The 22608-nt window shown below is 39.9% G+C and overlaps 1 protein-coding gene across 1 annotated transcript in view; it reads right to left on the bottom strand.

Annotated features, from left to right (window-relative positions):
* Positions 1 to 10421: 10421 nt before the first annotated feature.
* COL4A2 (collagen type IV alpha 2 chain) overlaps positions 10422 to 22608 on the bottom strand; it is a 273847-nt gene continuing 261660 nt past the window's right edge. Inside the window, exons 43-49 of the mRNA XM_040336208.1 lie at positions 20979 to 21140; positions 20791 to 20889; positions 17582 to 17728; positions 16995 to 17111; positions 16180 to 16371; positions 12988 to 13274; positions 10422 to 10965 (exon numbers count right to left, since the gene is read on the bottom strand). Of these exons, the coding sequence (XP_040192142.1) occupies positions 10711 to 10965; positions 12988 to 13274; positions 16180 to 16371; positions 16995 to 17111; positions 17582 to 17728; positions 20791 to 20889; positions 20979 to 21140 (1259 nt within the window). The 3' untranslated portion in view covers positions 10422 to 10710. The remainder of the gene's footprint in view (positions 10966 to 12987; positions 13275 to 16179; positions 16372 to 16994; positions 17112 to 17581; positions 17729 to 20790; positions 20890 to 20978; positions 21141 to 22608) is intronic.

Below are 22608 nucleotides of genomic sequence, written 5' to 3'. Positions count from 1 at the left end.
GACGGCCGGACTCAGAGATACGACGGCGTATCAGGAGATACGCCGTTGTATCTTCTTTCTGAATATGGCCCTCTGACTTTAGTATAGCGATCTCCCCCGTTGAGCTATTGTGTTCTGATGGACACTCAGTTCAGTGCTCTCTGCCATTGGTGGAGAGCGCTGATCGGGAGACAGTCGGCTGCTGGTTTTCCAGTATGTTCGGACCGACTGACATACACACGGACCAAATATCGGCCAGTTTTTTTATAGAACTGGCCAATGTCTCGCAACATTTGGCCCATGTGTACTTGGCTTTATTGTTTGTTTTATGTGTGGCTCAAGACAATTTCTCCTTTCACGACGTGGCCCAGAATGGTCAAACAATTGGCCAAACCCTAATTTAATGCATGAGACAAAGCAGCCAGCATGTGTATCCTCTCATGCAGTGTTTGACTGCAACAAACTGGTTCAAACATCTTTCCATTAAAGGAAAAATGTTTTTTTGCTGAAATGACTGTTTACAGGGTATAGAGACATAATAGTTAACTGATTCCTTTTAAAATGTATTAAAAATAGATAAAAACCAATCATTATAATGTGCCTCTAGATTCGTTTTTGCTTCTAGTTTTGTTTTTGCATGTTATCCTGCCTCTGTGCATGTACAGAGCCATAGAGCAGTAATGGTTTGGAAAATGAAACTAGAATCTCCCAGTACTGTGGGAAACAGACAACCAGGAAGTGTCCGGAACAGAGAAGAATTACAGCAACCCCAGAGCAAAAACGAACAATGAGGACATGAAACCAGGACTGCAGTAAGGTAAAAGAAGCTATTTAGCTAAAAAAAAAAAAATTCCTTTAGTGACCCTTTAAGAAAACATTGCATGTGACAGACATTTTAAGATGCTTTTTACCAGGAAATGTCCAACTGACTACCCTGGGGTTCATTTACTAAAGCAAATAGGCAGTTTACATTGCAAGAGCATTTCCCTTAGTAAATTTGAAATTACACTATACAAAGAATATTCAATCACATGTGTGGATAATAAAACTGCATTTTTGATTGCACATAATTGGATGATAGAACTCAGTAGAGCTTAACTCCATTCACTAACCTAGCCTTTTTAAACCGGGGTGCCTTGGCAAAATGCCTAGAAACTGCCCAAAAATTGTATACAAGCCGGCAGGTGGATCAAGCCTGCCTATTGGTTACACAAAGCCAAAGGTTTTCATTGTGCACCATTACAACCTTCTAGCCACCAGTGTCCTAACAGCCAGTGCCATCGTTGGTTGATGAGGAGGACATTGGGCACCTGCACAGCACCCTTCTTTGCCCATTCCCTGCCCCTCTCCAGCACCAGGGTCACATTAGCTGAGTGAGGGAGAAAAACATTGGAATACTAGTCAGTACCAGTGTGCAAAGGTGTTTGCTTTGGAAGAATAAATCACCACTAATGTTGGGTGTCCTATGCATATGGGTGTTTCTGCAATATGTAAAACCTATTTATTTCGTTTTTTACATTTTAGAATGGGGTGCCTCGAGATTTTTCAGTCGAGGCACCATTTACAATTATGCACAAACGTGTGGGGAAAATCCCCTTGTAAAGTAAATTGGCCTCACTGAGTCTGTGACCCGTCTTGATCCCTTCATGGAAACCTGCACATCCTCCCAGTAAGGCTTCATGCACATGGAGTGTTTAGCCCCAGTACATTTAACGTCCTGCAAGCGCACCGCTCCAGTGTGAAAGAACTCTGGCTTTCACACTGGAGTGACAGGAGAGGTGCTATTTTTTTAGCGCTAAAATGCCTGTAAAGCGCCCCAGTGTGACTAAAGTAGCCTTAGTGTAGTATGCACCCAGAGGCGAATGCCTGAAATGCAAGAAGTTTGTGTTGCGGGCATTCGTCATTGGGCACATACTGCACTAAACCCAAGTACTGCTCGGTGCAGCATCTCATAGAAAAGACAACAATAATTTGGCTGCACACCACTGCCACTCCAACTGTGTTTATTTACATGATACAGTACAAGTGACTGCCACAAGGACATGGGACACAGACATGTGGTTGACGCGTTTCACACTAACGTTGTGCTTCTAAAGGGTCTATGTATCTGCACAATTTTTGTGTGAAACGCATAAATCGCCGTCATGTCTGCATCCCATGTCCTGGTGGCAGTCACTTGTACTGTATCGTGTCACTAAACACTGTTGGACCGATGCTGGTGTGCAGCCAAATTCTTTGTCTTCTGTTTCAATATTTTATTTTTATTTTAGGTTTTCCCAAAGCATAGAAAAATAAGTAATACACAATTTCCACAATATAAAGTGTTCATATATCAACTACAGAAAAAGTTTGCATGAACAATCAAAGGAAAAACAGAAGGCGAGTAGCCCCAAGCCTCATGATAACCAGAGAATATTCCCCCAAGAGCACCGTTTCTGGCATATATGTGGCACTTGGTTGTGAATAATTATTTTTGTCTTCACTAATGCTACGAAAGCGACCCGGAGCCTAGAACCCAGTCCTCTTGGATTACGCTCACCTGGAACCGCATACTGCCTCTTCCCTTCCTTGTTAGCATCTCATAGAGTTTGGATGGCTGTGTGGTTGGCTGATGCACCTGTACCTTCCACCTGCATCTAAACTCTGCACTGGTGCTAAAGTGCATGAGGCCTTAAAGCGGGGGTTCACCCTAAAAAAAAAAAAAAAAATTCTAGCATACTAGCGTGAGCTACAGTATGCCTTTATTTTATTTTTTTGCGCCGTACTCACTGTTTAATTCCGGAGATAAGTTTCAGTCTAGTAGGCATTCCTAGTCAGAGGGGAACATGATTGACGGCCGGCTATGGCGCGTCACGCCTCACAGAAATAGCCAAAATAGAACGTGGCTCTTCACGGAGCCTGCGCAGTCAGCTCCGATGTCTGTGCGCAGGCGCCGTGAAGAGCCGAGTCCTACTGGCCGTCAATCATTGTCCCCTCTGACTAGGAACGCCCATTCCCCGCGGGGAGCCTGAAACTTATCTCCGGGATTAAACAGTGAGTACGGCGCATTTAAAATAAATAAAGGCATACTGTAGCTCACGCTACTATGCTGTATTTCTTGCTAGAAATTTGCATTTTAGGGTGAACCACGCTTTAAGTGAAAGTAGATAAAAAATAGGGCGGTTGGCTGCTGATGGACAGCACAGAAGATGATCTTATCAGGCACTGTAATTAATTGGGCTGGTAGAATAAAGTTTTCTGTAATGCGTAAGAAAGATAAGTACTTATAAAATATAGTTTTATTCAAGATAATTACAACATTCTTGAGAATGAAACATAAAAACAAAACTGAGTAACAAATGTCATAAGAAAATGCAGTCACTTTTTTATCATGCACTAGGTATGTTAGTGAAGGTTGACTTGTTGCAGTGCAGGGTAGAATTGCTGTTTATAAAGAGCAGTATTGTCTACAGTTTGCTTCCACACAGTGACCATTGTTCAGGGCTTCACAGGTGATTAGGAATTCAAGTTGAAAAACGGCTGCAAACATTTTTATTTGTGTCCTCACTCTGCAGGGAATTTCCCTTTTTAAAAAGTCAGTATGGGAGTAGGCTCATTTTGCGGTCAAATAGTTGGTAAAGAAAAAAGAAATGCAAAAGTGGTTGTGCCTCAGGTTTGCAAATTATATCAGTAGACATCAACCCTGTCCTGCAGGGCCCACTAACAGGCCAGGTTTTATGTATTACCTTGGGGAGATGCAGTCTAGAATACTGCAATCACTGAGGAGCAAATGATATCAGCTGTGATGTATTTCAGTTATCTTGCAAACCTGGCCTGTTAGTGGGCCCTGCAGGACAGGGTTGATGACCACTGGACTAGATGATACTCTGAAACATATATATGTATAGCACCAGGGAGTTTTACTTCTCTGCGGGCTGCTGGTTTCCTTGTAGGTGTAATTTGGGTAGCTGTAAGTGTAGGTTCACTAGATTGCTTTGCTGATCTACCCTGGTGAAAACGAACCCGGAAGCACTCAGCTCTGAGCACTGCTGGGTTCAGAGCTGAGAAAAAGCTGCTCAATCAGATTCAACAAAGTGCAGAGGCAACATTAGGGTTCTAATAGATCCTTGATATCTCCTTAAAGAGAACCTCTCACCTGCTGTATGCTAACTTATCAGCCCCCTTATAATAGCAACCCATTACAGGAGCGCACCTTAAAAAAAAAAAAAAAATGCACCTGAATTTGGTGGAATGCGGGTGCAATAGCAAGCACTCAGTGCAGCTGTCTGCCCATACCTCCTGTATGGGCAGACAGTTCCTGAAGTGCAGGAATGTCAATGAATTACGAGGTCGCTCATCATCACAGTTCATTGAGAACTACAAGCAATCTGCTGTGGTATTAGAGGGGACTTGTAGTTCGTTTATTCACCGAGTCCCACACAACCACGCTAATTTTAAGATGTGACAGCCTGTGTGGGGAGAAGAATCCCTGCCTGCTGTCATGGGGGGATTGTGGGGGAGGGGATGAAGAATGCTGCTCTAATAAAACATGTTGCAAAAGGTGGACAGCTAATTTTAGGATAAAAGAAAAGTTAAAATAAAAAAAATGACCCCTCCATGGCTCCTGCTGCTGAGTCTCCTGTGAGAGGGGAGAAAGGCTGCTGCAGAGGGGCTCAGCGATGGATCGAGATTGAGCTCAATTAAGTGTTTAAGAGCGGGTGCTTGGGAGAGCAACTTTTGAGAGTTTTTTTCTTTTTTTTACCTTAATACATTAAGATAAATAAAAAAAGATTTTTTTTGCCTTTTATAACCACTTTAAATTTCATTGCTTTAGTGGTATTAAAGTCACATTTTTTTCCCTTACATCATAAAAAGTAAGAAAACTTGCATGTATGTAATTTTTGTTAAAAAAAAAAAAAATTCCAGTACAATGGAAGTCCACCTCACCTGCCAAGATCAGTTTCTGAATTAGATATGTAAATTCTATTTATGTGACAGAGGAACATACTCTCTTCCTTTCGAAAAATGTTGTTTTATTGAACACAATTTCGATGTTCTGATGGATACATTGATTTCTTGACTTCCAATTTGGGATAGACAGACAGCATGCATTTCAGGACCACTCTCCCCCCCCCTCTTTTTTTTATTCTTTGTTCCCTCCTCCTTTTGCACTTTTTACTTCTCTCTCTACACGACATATAATGTGACAAGGATCCCTCCCTGTGTCTCCCCATTAGTGACATATGTTTTTCTCTTCTGAGGGTTCCAATCCTGATGTTGGATACTTAGGTCAAAGTCTTTTCTTGGATGTTTTTTCAGTCTTGGACATTAAACATTTTATATCTTGGCTCAATTGATTTTTTATTGTTTTATTACTCAACTCTATGATCAAAAGACACAAAATGTTGCCAACCTGTCTGGCATTACTTGTACTCTGTATGGATGGATGCTTTAAAATAAAGAATTAAAAAAAAAAAAAAAAAGTTAAACTTGGAGCTTGTTTTTTCAATTGTCTGTCATTTGGCAAAGAATGGGCATCGCAGCCAGGGGGTAATTGAAAAACCAAGCTTTGGGGTAAACTTTTTTTTAACATCAAATAATGTGATTTTTAAAATTTTGATTTAAGATTTAATACTATTTGAACGGAACAAGGAGAAGATATGACCTGATTGATTAATGTGCACAGCTGATCGGGATTCTGTCATCTTCGGTTTTAGTAAATTTGCCTAAAATGTTTTGGGGTTTAAGTAATTTTCAGGCCTAACATGTACATTTTAATATGTGTGCAGGGAAACAAAATAAGGGTTGGGAGTAAAGGGGCAGTTGCTGAGGCTGACCATACACGTATAACCACCCCAAAGGGTTATAATGGACTATCTTGGTACTGATGTACAATAACGTTTTGTTCAATATAAAAAGTTTAATACATAAAAAATAACAGAAATATTCAATAAAATCAACCACTGTTATAGTGGGGTATAGACAAATCTTACCTCTACTAGTTTTGTGGAATGGTGGACCAGGGTGAGGAAGGAGAGGGGGGTGGCATAAAAAGGGGGTTGGGGAAAATGGGGGGGGGAGAAATAGGGGGAGGTAAAAGGGTTCCATTACCCCTTTCCCTTCCCTCCCTTATTTCTCTCCCTCCCCTTTCTCCCCTCCCTTCCTCACCCTGGTCTAACATTACCACCCGGTGATCCACCTAACTCCACCACAGTTTGGGATCTCTACTGGCTCAAGTAGAACCAATTTATGGTTTGTATCATTAATTCAAATTTTTCAATTAAACCTTGTCACGTACAATCCCCCCCCTGTCCGCCGCGGGGGGAACTTATTTTTCTAGTGGCCTTAATGCACAGTCTGTTTTCTAGTGGCCTCAATGCACAGTCTGTCTTGACCGGCTGGGTGAGCTGATGTATGTATTACATTATTGGTTGTATTGCTATGTCTACACTGATTGTATCATATTGTATTTACTATGTATGTTTATTGTATTATTTGTTTTATAGACAACTCCGCCTGAAGAAGCGGCCCCATTCTGCGAAACGTGTAGAGAAAAGATTTGTCTATACCCCACTTCAACAATGGTTGATTTTATTGAATATTTCTGTATGTTTTTTTTAATGTATTCAACTTTTTATATTGAACAAACGTTGTAGTCAATTAAAACCCTTTGGGGGTGGGTATACGTGTATGCTCAGCCTCAGCAACTGCCCCTATATTCCCAACCCTCCTTTGTTTCCCTATATCAATTTGGATGATGGTACTCTTTTATGGTCTATTACATTATTCTATATGAGGCTATACTCAAAACTTTTGCATTTTTAATATGTGTGCAAAAAAATAAATAAATAAATGCTCTGGCAGCAAAAAGTTTAAGGCTGGGTTCACATTGGAACACGCAGCAGCGCACAGCAAGAGTACGGTGTGTCTTCATTCACCTTTTCACGTCCAATCTCAGCCCAAATTTTGGGCTGAAACGGACCAAAAGACGCACAGGGCTCCTGTGCAGGAAAACCTGCATCCAATTTGCATAAATGGGATCCCAGCAGTTGAGGGATGAATTCCTGAATCAAGATGCAACCATGAAGTAAATCTGTTTAACTGCTCCTTATTAGCATTGACTTGGTGAGAAAAATAATTGATAAATCTCCCCCCATATTGTGTTTTCAGGTTTCAATGAAAATAAGTAGATGTCTGAATTTAGGACAGCTTCACTTCATCTTTAGCAAATCAAGCCCCCATAAGCACAATCCTAAAGTAATTAATGACATTATTACGTCCAGGGTGTCTAAACCTTTACACAGTGTAGATCAGATCACACTGCTTTAATTAATCACTTCATAATACACTTATTACAATAAAAAAACTGTGACTTGAATGAGCAAATTATTTCACGTTATCCTATAAACTGATTTTGTTCTGAAACGCCCCCAAGTGGACAAGAATGTCCTGACACTCTCCCAACAAATCTTCAGATTGAGATTTTCTGTACTTGCTAACTTTTTAAAACAAACTCACAAATGTTACAATTTTAGTTTTTATAAATGTCAGGAAAAACAGGAACAACAAAAACAATTTTTCTGTGTAAGGTATAAAAAAAAAACTGGTGAAAAAGTTGTCCAAGTAAATGTTGTAGAATTTTAAATATGGTGGTAAAAAAACACCTATCTCCTAGTTGTTTTGGTTGCAGATTGTAAACTAAAGCCTTCTACGTAAGCACCATATTTACATTCAATTGCTTGTACATATATGTTCACATGATGATCTACAAGACATATTTTGTGATGCTAAACAGGGTAAAGGAGAACATTTTCAGGCATATATTTAAACAGTAAGCAAGATGTTAATTTGTATTAGGCTGTAGTGAATACTGTCAGGTAATGGCAGTCAAACCTTATTTACATGTTTTTAGAAAATACTATATACATTATAGCAGATAGATCTATTTCTCTATTTCTACTTTGTGAGTAAAGTAATCCAGATCAATCGTTCAGAGTGAAAAGATCTGGTTGTTCCCCACTAGCCACACACAACTAAAAATTTAGTGGCACCATTTTGCATCAGACTTGCAATCCTGACAAAGCTGTTATAGTCTTATGCCGTGTACACACGATCAGGCTTTTGCCCAGCCAAATCAGGAATTTAGACTGAATTCCATCGGAAAAATATAGAATATGTTCTATATCTAAAGATCGATGGAATTCATCGGAATTTCCTATGAAAAAACTCTGATGGGGCTACACACGATCAGAAAATCCGATGGAAAAAGTCCATCGAGAAATTCCGATCGTGTTTATGGGCATTAGTCAATGGTTCTGATACTGAGTAGGATTACAACAGTGTAACCCATGCAAGTACAATGGATAGCCGGTGCGATAGGGAGAATTAGGCAATGAAAAAACTAGAAGATATACAAATCACAAGTAAGCTTATATAGGTTACAAACATTTGATATTTCTTTAAATAAGCTCAAACAGTAGTTTACAGAAGGGGGTTTTATTTTCAATCATTGGCATGCTGGAATGTCTACTGTATGCCTGAATTATATTCTAGTAATGCTAGTTATGTTCACAACTCACGGGTGTGCAATTGAAAGGGAAATTATTTTGACAGTAGGTACCCATTTATAGCAGTGCAAGTTGCCCTTTCGAAATGCGTGTTCATGGGGCCAGTTTGCACCTATGCAACCTGCTTCCTTGCAACTTGGAAAAAGGAGCAGGCGGTACATTTTTTGGCCCCGTTGACTTCATTGGGAGTGCACAAAAAAAACATGAAAAATGTAGATGCATAAGTGTGAACCTAGCCTAATATTTTTATTCTTTTTTTTTTTTTTTCAATATGTTTTTGAGATCGAATTATTTACTTGTTTGTATATAAAATTAACCTGAATGCCAAGAAATCTAGGACTGGAATAAATCTTTAAAATTCCAGAGGGCCTGTCCACACAAAACTGACGCTGGGAGGTTGAATCCCCTACTGGTTCATGTTGCCCTCTAGGATGCCACCTGTGAAATCTCTACCCCTGAGTCTCCAGATCCATGGCAACTCAACAGGCCTCATTCACTGTGAAGGATTTTTTTTTTTCTGTGTGTTCTACATTATAGAGAAATTCAACTCGGGGCATGTTTTAGGAGCCAAAGAGATAATTATAATCCCCATGTGTAAGCTCTGGTGTGTGGAGTGAAACGTGTTGAGGGGATGGCCTGGCAGGGGTCCAGGCTGAGACTGCCAGGACACCTAATCACTCTCTACCATTGCCTGGAGCATAGACAAGCTCCTTTCCCAGCCAGCACTCACAGCGGTGGGCACAGGACCCCATTCCCATACAGTTTGAGTGGCTCACACACATATCCTTGGTCCGCAGTGTGTTTGAGAGTGGCAACATTTCAGATGATTCAGCTTAAAATTAAAGTGGAACTTTAGTCAGAAAATTAAATCCTGCTAGATCACATCAGGCTGGCCCCTTTTGCAGATATAGATATGTAAAACATAAAAAATAAGTGACTATACTGTATAAAATCCAGTAATACGCTGTCTCACACTGCTCTACACATGCTCAGTTGCTCTCCATTTTTAGACACTGCCTAATTTGTGGAGGCTGATCTGCTGACAGCCTTGAAGTAGAATTAAAGCCTGCCTATCCTTTAGGCCCCTTTCACATTGAGGCGTTTTTCATGCCGCATGAAAAAATCATGCCCTGCAGGCTTCAATGTGAAAGCCCGAAGGCTTTCACACTGAAGCGGTGCGGTAGCAGGACCGCTCCAAAAGTCCTGCTAGCCGCATCTTTGGAGCGGTGTGTTTACCGCTCCTATACCGCGCCTTCCCATTGAAATCAATGGGAAACCGCGGTATTAACCCTTTTTCGGCCGCTAGCGGGGGGTTAAAACCTCACCGCTAGCGCCCGAATATCGCGGTAAATACGACGGTATAGCGGCGCTACAAATAGCGCGACTATACCGTCAACGCGGCTCCACCGCCCAATGTGAAAGCAGCCTTACAGCCAAGAAAACTGCTGTTTGATTTGCAACTGCCATGGTGCTGCACATGCGATCAGTTATGACACCGGCCATGTGATGGTTTGACAGCTTGGTTGAGAACACAAGCAAATGTGACAGTTAGCAATCCAGGCATTTCAGGAATGTAACTTTTTTGGGTTTAGTTCTACTTTATAATTTACTGCTGTTCAGGGGCTCTGAACTTCAGCAAAATGGTGGCCTCAGGCCAGAAGACACACAAGCAACGTTGGAGTCAATTTACAGTGCACAGTAATCTTGGTAGCATAGTTGTTAATCTGTAATTTTTGTTCCTTGCTAAAGAATGTTTTTTTTTTATCAAGTTGTTATGGGTAAATTTCCACTTTAATTAGCAGGTTTGGGTGGACATGCCCTATACCCACCTTACTCATTATATGCTATGTTGTTGCCCTAACGGTCTAATGCAAGAAACAATGCATCAGCCAAAAATACATGGGTTTTCATTTTTTATTTTGTCTGGTAATATTATAAATGAAAAACACCTTGTATATAAATATGCTTGGGCTAAAATTAGCTATACATGTTTATGGCCTAAATGGACGTTCTGGAAGACACATTGATCCCAGCGACAAGTGTAAGAGTAAAAAAAAAATAACTTTATATGTAGGAGTAAGAAATGTGTGATCAGCTTGTATTTAGTGAGGTAATAAGTTAAAAATATAGCACCAATATTAATTCTGTTAATTTGATTTTTTCACATAAAAAAGATAAATATATTTTACAGATATTTCATGCAAACTTGACAGCGACTGATACGAGTTCTAATGAGGCCAGCTTTCAGTGTATCTGAAGCCGGAGAGCTATGGAAGTTGTTGTCAATGGTGGTAAGCCAGAAGCTGTACTTGTTGGCAAAGTAGTGGCAAGTCCCACGAGCACCATTGCACTCAATGAATGGAGTCGCTCTAAAGTCTTCCAGGCAGCTACCAGGAGAAGAAAGGGACTGTCCTCCTCCCTCGTCACCGGCGGCTGTATGCTGCAACACAACAATCATAATAAATGTTAGTCTGGTTGATAAACAAACAACCCATAGATTCATCCAAAATCATTTTAATAATTTAAAATGATTTAAACATTTAACAGTTCATTTAATATTTGGAATAAATCATATGCATTTCTTATGCATACAGTACAGACCAAAAGTTTGGACACACCTTCTCATTCAGAGTTATTTTCAATATGAAATATATTTTCAGTTGTTTCACACTTTTTTGTTATGTATAATTTCCACATGTGTTAATTCATAGTTTTGATGCCTTCAGTGTGAATCTACAATTTTCATAGTCATGAAAATAAAGAAAACTCTTTGAATGAGGTGTGTCCAAACTTTTGGTCTATACTGTATGTCCATAATTTTGACACATTTCTTTCATAATACTGAGACAGCTGCTCCCTGCCTCTCTACGGCTCAGTGCTCCAAATGAGCGCAGAGAGGTAGAGCAGGAGCCATGTTGACTGACAGTCAGCATGGCTTTGCTTGGAGAGGAGTGAGAACCGAGCCATCGGCGGTGTTCGGTGGCTCGGTTCTCAGTGCAGAGATGCCGGGGGATAGATGCAGCATCAGTCTGATGCTGCATCCACCGAGGTAAGTATGAATAGCCAAAAAAACAACAACCCAGACTTCTCTTTTAAAGACGAAAATAAATCTAAATATGTGCTTGCTATTTTTCCTTTATATGCTAAACCCCAGCCTGAGGCGATTTAGTTTCCATTTGTTAGCGCTATATAAGTTACTCACTCACTCTGATATAAAACACATCATTTAATGTTATTATGTATTAAAAACTCCTTAAATGCAATCCCCATTTACAGCAGAACTGATTGGGAAAAGGAGGGGCAGCACTAGGGACCAACCACGTGTTCTGCATGCACATGTGCTTACAAGGGACACATTGACAGGAGGAGAGGAAAGACTTAATCAATCTGCTGCTGCTCTTTCATTGTTCAATCGTGGGCTGTGGGTGGGTAAGTGACCCCCAGCTGTGTCACTTAACTGTAGTAGACAAAAGTTTGGTCGCCAGGCTGGCTGTACTGCGTGGCAGAGCTGTGCACACTAAAAGGACAGAAGTACCAGTGGAAGGAAAAATAGCTCTAATATAAGACTTTCAATTGTGTTTCCTAGAGTTCAGTTTTAAACCTCTTATATGCCTGCGCCTACTGTTCCTACATGGTCATGGTTCCATTGTTCTGACAAATATGACAAAATACAGCACAAGATATCGTATTTATCGGTGTATACCGTGCACTTTTTTGCCCTTAAAATCAGGGCAAAATCGTGGGTGCGTGATATACACCGATATCCGCGCGTGAGTTTGAACTGCGCCGCCGACATATACCGAGCGCAGTACACTCGGGTACATTCGGCCAGGCTCGGCTTCGCTCGCGGTCACACTCTGTGACGCCTCCTAGCCTTTATGCGTGAGAAGCCGAGCGTCGCCGAACGTGCCCGAGTGTACTGCGCTCGGTATATGTCGGCGGCGCAGTTCAAACTCAGTGCGGGAAGCCGGGATTTGACTGAGACAGCGCGGGAGGACACCACCAAGGCCGCAGACGGACGCCGGACCGGACAAGGCCGCCGATGGACGCCGGGCAAGACACCAAGGGGCATTCAAACTGTAAGTATTTTTTTTTCTAAAATTTCCCTTCTAGGTTGGGGGCGCACGCTATAAGTGGGTGCGTGCAATACCCCGATAAATACGGGTAACTTCTATTAGAGAATTGTATTATCTGTCTTGTTTTCCTGTGCTTGTGTAATCTGTGATTCTATTTTAATATCTACACCTACTCTTTCACAAGGATCTAACAAAAAACCTGAAGATGATTACTGGATCAATGGAGAGGAGAAACTTGTTGCCTGAAACTTGTTGCCTGATCTTATCAACGTGCCACAGTTAAACTGATGTACTAAAGTACTGGAAATATAAACTGGCATGCGATACTTGTTACACACACATATGGTTGCTTTAATTAAAAAAGTAAGGGTAAAGAAATGAAATACCATAAGAAATGAATATCCAATCCACAAGCTTCGCCAGCCATCTGGACAGAACGGGATGGAGCTATCTTGGCTGTGAAAAGCAATTGCTACTGCAGGAGCCTCACAGACCGTACAACGACTTATGTAAGGCTTGATTTCATCTTCAACCACAGGCATCATTGGAAGAGAAGCAGTGGTTGACAGCCAATAGGATTTGTCATTACGGCTGGCGTAGTAGCACACATCACCTGGGTTGCAGTACAGGAAAGGCATTGTGTTGAAGCGCTGCAAGCAAGATCCAGCGAGACCTATTGAAACAAAATATCGGTGGTTCCATTTTAAGGATACAGTACTGGGGATTTTATTTTTGTAAACTATGACAAACTGTAAAGAATAGATTGTTAACTTGTGTTTTGTGCATTAAATCATACAGTATTATTGCATATTCCATGGATCCTGCCAAATGGCTTGCGAGTTGATAATGTTCTGGGCTGTCTGCTTCTACTGCACTCAAAGCATTGCTCTCATTTCTCTCTGTGTACTACCAAACACTATACTATGGAGATATTCCATAATCCTAACACGGTTCCTTCCCTAGGGTGACAACATGCATTGTCACCCCTGGACAGGAAGTGTTTCACTGCTAGAATAACCAGATATAAATAAGGAAAAAAGTTAAAAAAAAGAAAACGAATGCATTCACCACATCTTTGGCTGTTAAACTGCAATATATTACGCATTATCTAACGTTCCAGATCATGTAACCCAGATCCACAATGCCTTGTAGTTCCTTATATTAGAGTCTTCAGTAAAATGAATGAAGATTCTGCTAAGGTCAGGGCCTAAATTGAAGTAATGACACCCTAAATCCTAGTAGACATGGGCCAAATGTTTGGCTAAATGTTGGGCGTTTGGCAAGCTTCTGTCAATGGGGCATGACTGGAAAAGCTCTGCTGATCAACTCCCGATCAGTGCTCTCAGCCAATGAGAGCGCTGACCGGAGTGTTCTGGCGGGGGGCATCCTCTTTTCAGAACAACCCAGCTCAGCTGGGGAGATCGTTGTACTAACATCAATCAGATTGTTACTACTGCGGTTCCGACCAGGTTTTTTACTTTCTTTTCTTGTATAAGTGTACTATAAGTGTACTAGGGCTTAAGCCCTGATTCACACATGAGTTATTTAAAGTGCTTTTCTAGAAAGCACTTCAATGCTCAACATAAGGGCTCTCATTGCCTCCAATGGTAAATTAGCATTGAGGTTGATTTACTAAAACTGGGCAGTGCAGCTCTGTATAGAAACCAATCAACTTTCAGGATATTTTTTACTTAACTTTTGTACAAACTTAATTGAACAAGCTGCAGTTAGAAGCTGATTGATTTCTAGGCACAGCTGCACCAGATTTTGCACTCTCCAGTTTTAGTCAATGAACCCTTAGGGGATTATTTACGAAAGGCGAATCCACTTTGCACTGCAAGTGCAAAGTGCACTTGAAATTGCACTAAAAGTGCATTTGGAAGTGCAGTCGCTGTAGATCTGAAATGTGGGGAAGCTCTGCTGATTTTATAATCCAATAATGTGCAAGCTAAAATGCTGTTATTTATTTTCCTTGCATGTCCCCCTCGGATCTACAGAGACGGCACTTCCAAGTGCAATTGCAGTGCAATTTCAAGTGTAGTTTTCACTTGTAGTGCAAAGTGGATTTGCCTTTAGTAAATAACCCCCTTAGTGTCATTTGAAGCATGTTGCGCAAAGCTCGAAAAAGTACATGTGTTTCCTTGAGGAAGAGGCACAAGTTTTTGGTCCCTATAGATTTTAGTGGTAGTACCTTTAAAAAAAGTAATTTTTTTGTGGGATTTCTTGCCTCTCCCTGACCTAGTAGTACTAACTTTCTATTGGCTAAAACAAAAAATGCTCAAGGTTCAGACTTCTGAAAAAAGCATATACAGACAAAAAATGCTCCTAATGGGGTTAAGAATAAGTTCAAGCTCAAGTGTAAACATAGCCCTGCACTTTGATTTCAAATCACATGACTCAGAACCAAAGTGTCATGAGACCGGATTTCACGCTAAGGGACTTATTTATTAAGTAGTGAATGCGGTTTTCGTCATTCAATGTTTATGTGATCACTTACAAAAAATTTAAAGCAAGGTATTTATAGTTTCTATTATATATATATACACATACACTAATGTTTTGTCTTTAATTTCTATTTTAAACTGAATGGGTTGTTTTACAATGTTATCATTTATAATCACTTTAAGGGTGAAGTTATGGTTAAGTTTTAGGGATGTAAAGTGTTGGGCCAGCTTCACATCTATGCATGCATTAGTAATGTTTCAGTGATATCCAAAATCGATGCACTGAATGGATGAACCTGCATTGCAACTCACCATAATAAACCGTAATATACTAAAATAGTGCTAGTATACTGTATTTTCTAGTTCATTGTGGTGCATAGTGTAGTGTTAGATTAACTTTACATAAATTAAAGCATAACTCCAAGTAATACTTTTTAGGCAGGTGCAGAAATAGTTTTTTTTTTGCTTTTTGGAATAAAGGTTTCACATAAAAAAAACTGGCAATTATAAGCTTCCCTGTCAGTGTTAAATGGTTTAACCCTCTAACTGCCCCATTTTCTGCACAGTTTGGTCTGTTAAAGGAAGATGAAATCTGCAGGATAAGCAGGTAAAGAAACTAAAGGAAGGGGTAACGGCTCAGATGAAACCAAAGAGCCTTCTAACTGAATCCAAACCATGGGTGCCGGCAATGCAATGGTAATGCAAAAATATAGAGGAAAACTTGGACAGCCGCACTCAAAAAAACTTTCCTTTTATTAAAACTGGTCACAAAAAATACATGCTACAGCAAAAAATAGAACAGAAGCTGACGCGTTTCACACTGTCTACCAGTGCTTAATCAACAATGATTAAGCACTGGGAGACAGTGTGAAACGCGTCAGCTTTTGTTCTATTTTTTGCTGTGGCATGTATTTTTTGTGACCAGTTTTAATAAAAGGAACGTTTTTTGGAGTGCGGCTGTCCAAGTTTTCCTCTATATTTTTGCAGGTAAAGAAACTAATTTACGGGGAGGAAGACTGCATCATATATGTCATTTTCTATTTTGCCATTTTACGTCATTTTTATGAAAATCTCATAGACCTGACTTAACATCCCAATTATATAAAATATTGCAAAATACATTGGGTAATGTACCTAGGTCTTGATTGTGTGCTTTCTCCTGTCCTTCAAAATACAATAGACTGTATCCACTCCATAATTTGGCCATGCCAACGGGACACATTGGCTCTTGCTCAGTCTGGCTGTGTTTCACTAGAAGATAGCCAATGTTCACACTTCTTCCTGGCATCCCTGGATGTCCAGCACTACCAGGTACACCTGAAGTTCCTACAAAACACAAGAGAAAATGACTATGTGTTTTTCCATGTGGACATAGATGTATATTAGTAAGATTTCAAAGGGTTAGACTTGTACATATGTGCACTAAAACTAAACAAAGAATGACAATTTCATGATTTCACAACGGCCATGGCCCCACTTTGCTCTAGTGCTGACCAGTCATATGCTGATCTCAGTCATAGAGGAAACCACAGTGACAATTTGCTGGCAGGCAGTCACAATAACATGACTTCCTATCCACTGATCATCTAACTGACAATCAGGCAGCATTAGGCTGCCTCTGACTATTCGTTTTTCTATTCCAGTCTTTATATAGGGGTGTGTACAAATAGGTCATATTCAAGGGTTCCTTATTATGCTCTATACAGTTTATTCATTTATAAAAAGGATTGTAGATATAGTTTTAAACTGCACTGCATAATGATCAACATCATTTTCAATCAAGTGATCTAGTGCAAAATACAAAGTTATTATTTTTACAATATAAGTGCGGGGAAAGAAGTTCCCTTCTGTGATACAACCTAATGACAAGCAATACCTAATTATTATACATTTTTTTTTCTTCATTGGCACTCAAGTTTTTGGATAACAGTCAAAGATGGTGTACATACCTCTACCTCCTTCAGGTCCTCTTTGTCCCATTGATCCCAGGTCTCCTCTAGCACCAGGGGCAGCAGACCTTCCAGGTATTCCAGGTACTCCTTCCTTACCCTGTGGACCATGAACACCTGCAAAACATATAACCTTTTTAAAGATTTCAAAAAGTATGAAATGTAGTATGAGATCCTAAAAGTATACATATTTACTAATACTAATACTCTACTAATAGTCTATCTTGAACATGAAACATTAACAGAGCATGTATGAACTGCATCTCAAGAAAGATTTGCCTCCATGTTCAATATATTTCATTAGCTGAATGTCCTACCTGGTTTAGATATTATCAGAATTGTTCATAGATATTACATTTATTGAAGCTTGCGCATTTTAACATTTCAGATTCTACACTGCATTTTGTTGTTCATTAAAATCAGATTCCCGATTTTAATGTCTTCGGGGCAGAATCTTACTAGTTGGTAAATGCAGCACAGACAGTTTTTTCATACACGTGTAAAAGATGCTGTTGAAACATACTGCTAACACTGTCTCACGTTGCCTTGTAAATGCATGATATTTAATGTCCTTGAAACAGCCATACCTTTAGCACCTTCAGGACCCCGAGGTCCCATGTCACCTGGAATGCCTTGTGGACCAACAATTCCAAACACACCAACAGGACCTGAGTCCACTTTCATGCGCACGGGTACTGGAGGTAATCCTGGCTCTCCAGGAGCACCCTGTAGACCTTTTAAAAAGAAAAACTTTTTTTTTTATTATTTTAAGGACAAAAAATATTTGTTCTATTTAGTGCTCTAGTAAGTAAATATGAAATATTGCATAATATTATTTAGCATTCTCTCTTTTTTTGCCATAAGTTTAAATAATGGGGATTGCATTATTAATTTTTCTCCTTACCCCTTATTACAGAGCTCAGTAACGCAAGCTGGGAATTGCAAACAAGCAAAAGGGTCAGAGCAGTAATATATACTTCCACTGAAGGAATCTGTCCGACATTTCAATGAGAGAAAGGAAAGGAGACAACTTTTGCTGTGTTCTTTCTTTAGAAAATCCACAGTCTTCTGGGAATCCTTTGCCATGTATTAAATGGTTTATTGTAAAACAAAAATTGTGTAAATATTCACCAGTCAACCATAACTTCATGGGCACCCACTTAATATTGAGTAGGCCTCCCTTTTGCCACCAAAACAGAAGTGACCAGTCGAAGCATTGATGCCACTAGACCTCTGAATGTGTGCTGTGGTAATTGGTATAAAGCCATTGGTAGTGGTTAAAGTTTCAAGGTGGGGCCTTCAGGAATCGGATTTGTTTTTCCAGCACATTCCACAGACGCTCGATTAGATTAAGATTTGGAGAATTTAAAGGCCACGTCAGACTCATTTTTGTTTTCCTCAATCCAGTCTTGAAGCAGTTTTAAAGAATCCCAGGGCATAATATCCTCTAAGAGAGGCCACTGCCATGAGGAAATATAATTTCCATGAAGAGGTGTACTTGTTTCCCAACAATGTTTAGATAGGCGGTGTGTGCCAAAGTAATGTCCACATGAATGGCAGGATCAAGGTTAATCTAACACCACATTGCCCACAGCATTACATTGCCTTTGCCAATTTGCCTTCTTCCCTTACTACAACCTACTGGCATCTTTTCACCAGGTAAGCAAGGCACATGCACCCGGCCATCCACATAATGTAAAAGCAGACGTGATTTATTGGACCAGGCCAGCTTTTTCCATTGCTCTCTGGTCCAGTTGTGATGCTCACGTGCCAACTGTAGGCGCTGTTGGCTGTGGACACAGGTCAGCATGGGCAACCTGATTGGTCTGCGGCTACACAGCCCCATATACAACAAACTAAAATGCTATTTTTTTCTGCTTTTAACACATCATCTTCAAAAAATATAAATATATATTATATGTCATCAGTTAAAAAAACAAAACAGATATTATAGCTTGCATTTACAGAATAATTCCAGTAGTCAAGAAATTAATTTAGTACATTTCTAATAAAAATCAGATTAGAATGTGCCAAAGAAATGTGGCTGACTTAGTTTACTGTAATTTAGGTTTTGGCAATTTTCCCATTAGCAGACATAAAAACCTCTTTGCAAGCAATGCCTTTTGTGGGCTGTAGGTTGGGTGGTATAGGAGGATGAATAACTTTTTTTTAACAATCTGAATTTGCACAATTAGACTGCATTAGTGATATTGGTGTATTTATAGGTTATGAGTGCAATCCTGTTAAATACTATTCCTACATCAAAACATCCCTTTGGTTTATAAACCTCACAAATCCTATTATACTATCATATACATTATGTCAATAATAATCTTATTTAAAAAATGTAGCAATAATTCCACAAATATACTTTTTTATTTATGGACACATTGTTACATTTATGAAATGGGATTGTTTTGGACACAATAGGGGAAATTTGCTAAAACTGGTGCACACAGAATCTGGTGCAGCTCTGTATAGTAACCAATCAGCTTCTAACTTCAGCTTGTTCAATTAAGCTTTGACAATAAAATCTTGAAGCTGATTGGTTACTATGCACAGCTGCACCAGCTTTAGTAAATCTCCCCCAATGGGATTGATTTACTAAAACTGTAGAGTGCAACATCTGGTGCAGCTCTGCATAGAAGGCAATCAGCTTCCAAGTTTTATTGTCAAAGCTTAAGTAATAAGCTGGTTGGCTACCATGCACAGCTGCACCAGATTTTGCACGCTCCAGTTTTACTAAATCAATCCCAATGTATATGATTGTATAATTCAATTTTTTGGGGGTTTTTGTAAACAAAACTGATGTTTTCATATAAGTATTAAATTTACACAATTGCTGTGCTTATAGTCTATAAATACACGAAAATTATATTATAGGTGCAGTGTAGCATTTAGAGGAGAGCTGCACATTTTTCTTGTATTTGCATCAGTGCTGTACACAGGGGGACTGCAGAAGGTCTTTGATAGACAGCGAAGTTGAAAATGAATGTCTGCATCACAGGCTTGGGACTGGATGTCTGAAGTGCACCGGTTTACCAAAAATAAAATGGTGGTATAAAACAAGGAGTTCTCCAGAAGGCCGAAGAAATAAAACCCTAGGCAGGTAGGCTGCCTCTCTCCCTTTTATTTACTTTAATGCTATTTTTTCCATTTAACGATACACCTATGGGGGGCTGGTCATTAAACCCAGAAAAAGGAAAAAAAGCTGAAACTAATTTTTTTTTGTTTCTGAAAACCTAATTGTTTTTATTAGCACGAAAACAATTGTGTGTTAATTTTCTATTTATGTATTGTTTCTGTCATATAGGCCATCATTTTTTCTTAAGCCTTGTACACACGTACGGGTTTCCCGGCAGACTTTTTACCACCGATAAACCTGAGGGGAAAACCCGAGAACCTGCTCGGTAACCTTTTCCCCCCTACAAACGACTGGGTTTCCCGACAGGAAAACTGCCAAGACATGACATACCACCCGTGTTTGCTCCATCGCAATGTTCCCCATAGAAAAAAAAAAAAAAGAGAACTGTTCTCTTTTTTTCCCGCCAGTTTTCCTGTCGGGAAATACAACTTTTATTATTACATGGCCGTGCTCTCATGGCAGTTTTCCCGACAGGAAAAACGGTCGTGTGTACGAGGCTTAAGGTAGCCATAGAATTCAAGAAACAATGTTTGGGGATTTAATTGTACACAGTGGTGCTTCTGGTGTGGTAAGTTACTAATAACTGGTTCAAAAACATTTTTTATATAGAAAGCATGACTACAGATTGTGTAAAACTGTTTTGGTACTGACCTGTAGACCCTCTGTCACCTTTTGGTCCTTTAGGCCCTGTGTCTCCTGAAAATCCAGGTAATCCAAAGTCCCCAATAATGCCCTGTTGACCTTTCTGACCTTTTGATTTAAACAAAAAAAACATTGTTATGCACAGCAGCATTACAAAAAAATGTTAAGAACAGCAGGATATTGATAGTACACCATACCTTTTAACCCAAGATAACCAGGAATGCCAGTAAAACCTTGGAATCCTCTGTCACCAGGAGTTCCTCTCTCACCAACAATTCCTTGTATTCCAAATGGTCCTGGATCTCCTTTCTCACCAGGTCGAGAGGACACACCTGGTCTTCCTTGTGGCCCTGGATGGCCTGAAAACAAATCCAAGAAACATGGTTGCTCTGATTATGCTTTTCACAGAAATCCTTCAAATGGTACAGCTGGCCATATGTAGACAGATATCTGTCATGGAAAAGATTTGCCTATTTGCATAAAGAAGTCAGAATGTGTGATGTTACCGTGACTTTCTCTTTCGTTGTATTGTCAGCTGTTTCTAGATTCAATTTTTTTCAGCTAAAGTGTGGTGTCTAGCTTCTGCAATGTTTTAAAATATGGTATGAATGTTTTATAGTCGTCATTGTTATGACCCTTTGGGTCTGGTATGGGTTTTAACCACTTCAGTACCGTGGGTGTTTTTCAGATTTGGTGTTTACAAGACTAAAACATTTTTTTTGCTAGAAAATGACTTAAAACCCACAAACATTATATATCTTTTTTTCTAATACCCTAGAGAATAAAATGGCGAACATTGCAATACTTTTTGTCACACCATATTTGCGCAGCGGTCCTACAAGCGCACTTTTTTTGGAAAAAATTAACTTTTTTGAATTAAAAAATAAGACAGCAATAAATTTGGCCCAATTTTTTTATATATTGTGAGAGATAATGTTCCGCCGAGTAAAATGATACCCAACATGTCACGCTTACAAATTGCGCCCGCTCATGGCATGGCGTCAAACTTTTATTTATTAAAAATCTCGATAGGCGATGTTTTAAAAAATTCTATAGGTTGCATTTTTTGAGTTACAGAGTAGGTCTAGGGCTATAATTATTGCTCTCGCTCTAACGATCGCGGCGATACCTCACTTGTGTGGTTTGAACACCGTTTTTATATGCAGGCGCTACTCACGTATGTGTTCGCTTCTGCGCGTGAGCTCGTCGGGACGGGGCGCTTTAAATTTTTTTTTTTTTTCTTATTTATTTTTATTTATTTTATTATTTTTTACACTGGAAAAAAAAAAAAAGATCACTTTTATTCCTATTACAAGGAATGTAAACATCCCTTGTAATAGAAAAAAGCATGACAGGTCCTCTTAAATATGAGATCTGGGGTCAAAAATACCTCAGATCTCATATTTAGACTAAAATGCAAAAACAAAAACCAAAAAAAATGAAACTGTCATTTTTTCAAATGACAAAAAAAAAATGTTTCTTTAAGACGCTGGGCGGGACTGACATTTTGACGTCACTTCCGCCCAGCAGAGCTATGGGGACGGGTGGGGGCGATTTTTCCCTTCACTCGCATCCCCAGTCAGCAGCTGAGCGCACCCGATCTCCTCCGCCGCTACCGACGGCTACGGTAAGCGGCGGACGGCGCGGGAGAGCGGCCGGAGGGGCCCTCTCCCGCCGCCGATAACGGCGATCTCGCGGCGAATCCGCCGCGGAGACCGCCGTTATCGTTAACAGGACCGCTCACACTAAAGATGGATACCTCGGTTGTGGCAGCAGCTGCTGCCGTTACCGAGATATCCATCTTTAAAATGTGGCCGTATATAGTCG

This window comes from Rana temporaria, chromosome 2 (assembly GCF_905171775.1).
Source record: "Rana temporaria chromosome 2, aRanTem1.1, whole genome shotgun sequence".
NCBI lineage: Eukaryota > Metazoa > Chordata > Amphibia > Anura > Ranidae > Rana > Rana temporaria.
The sequence above is the reverse complement of the archived record's forward strand: the minus strand, read 5'-3'. Positions and strand labels throughout refer to the sequence as shown.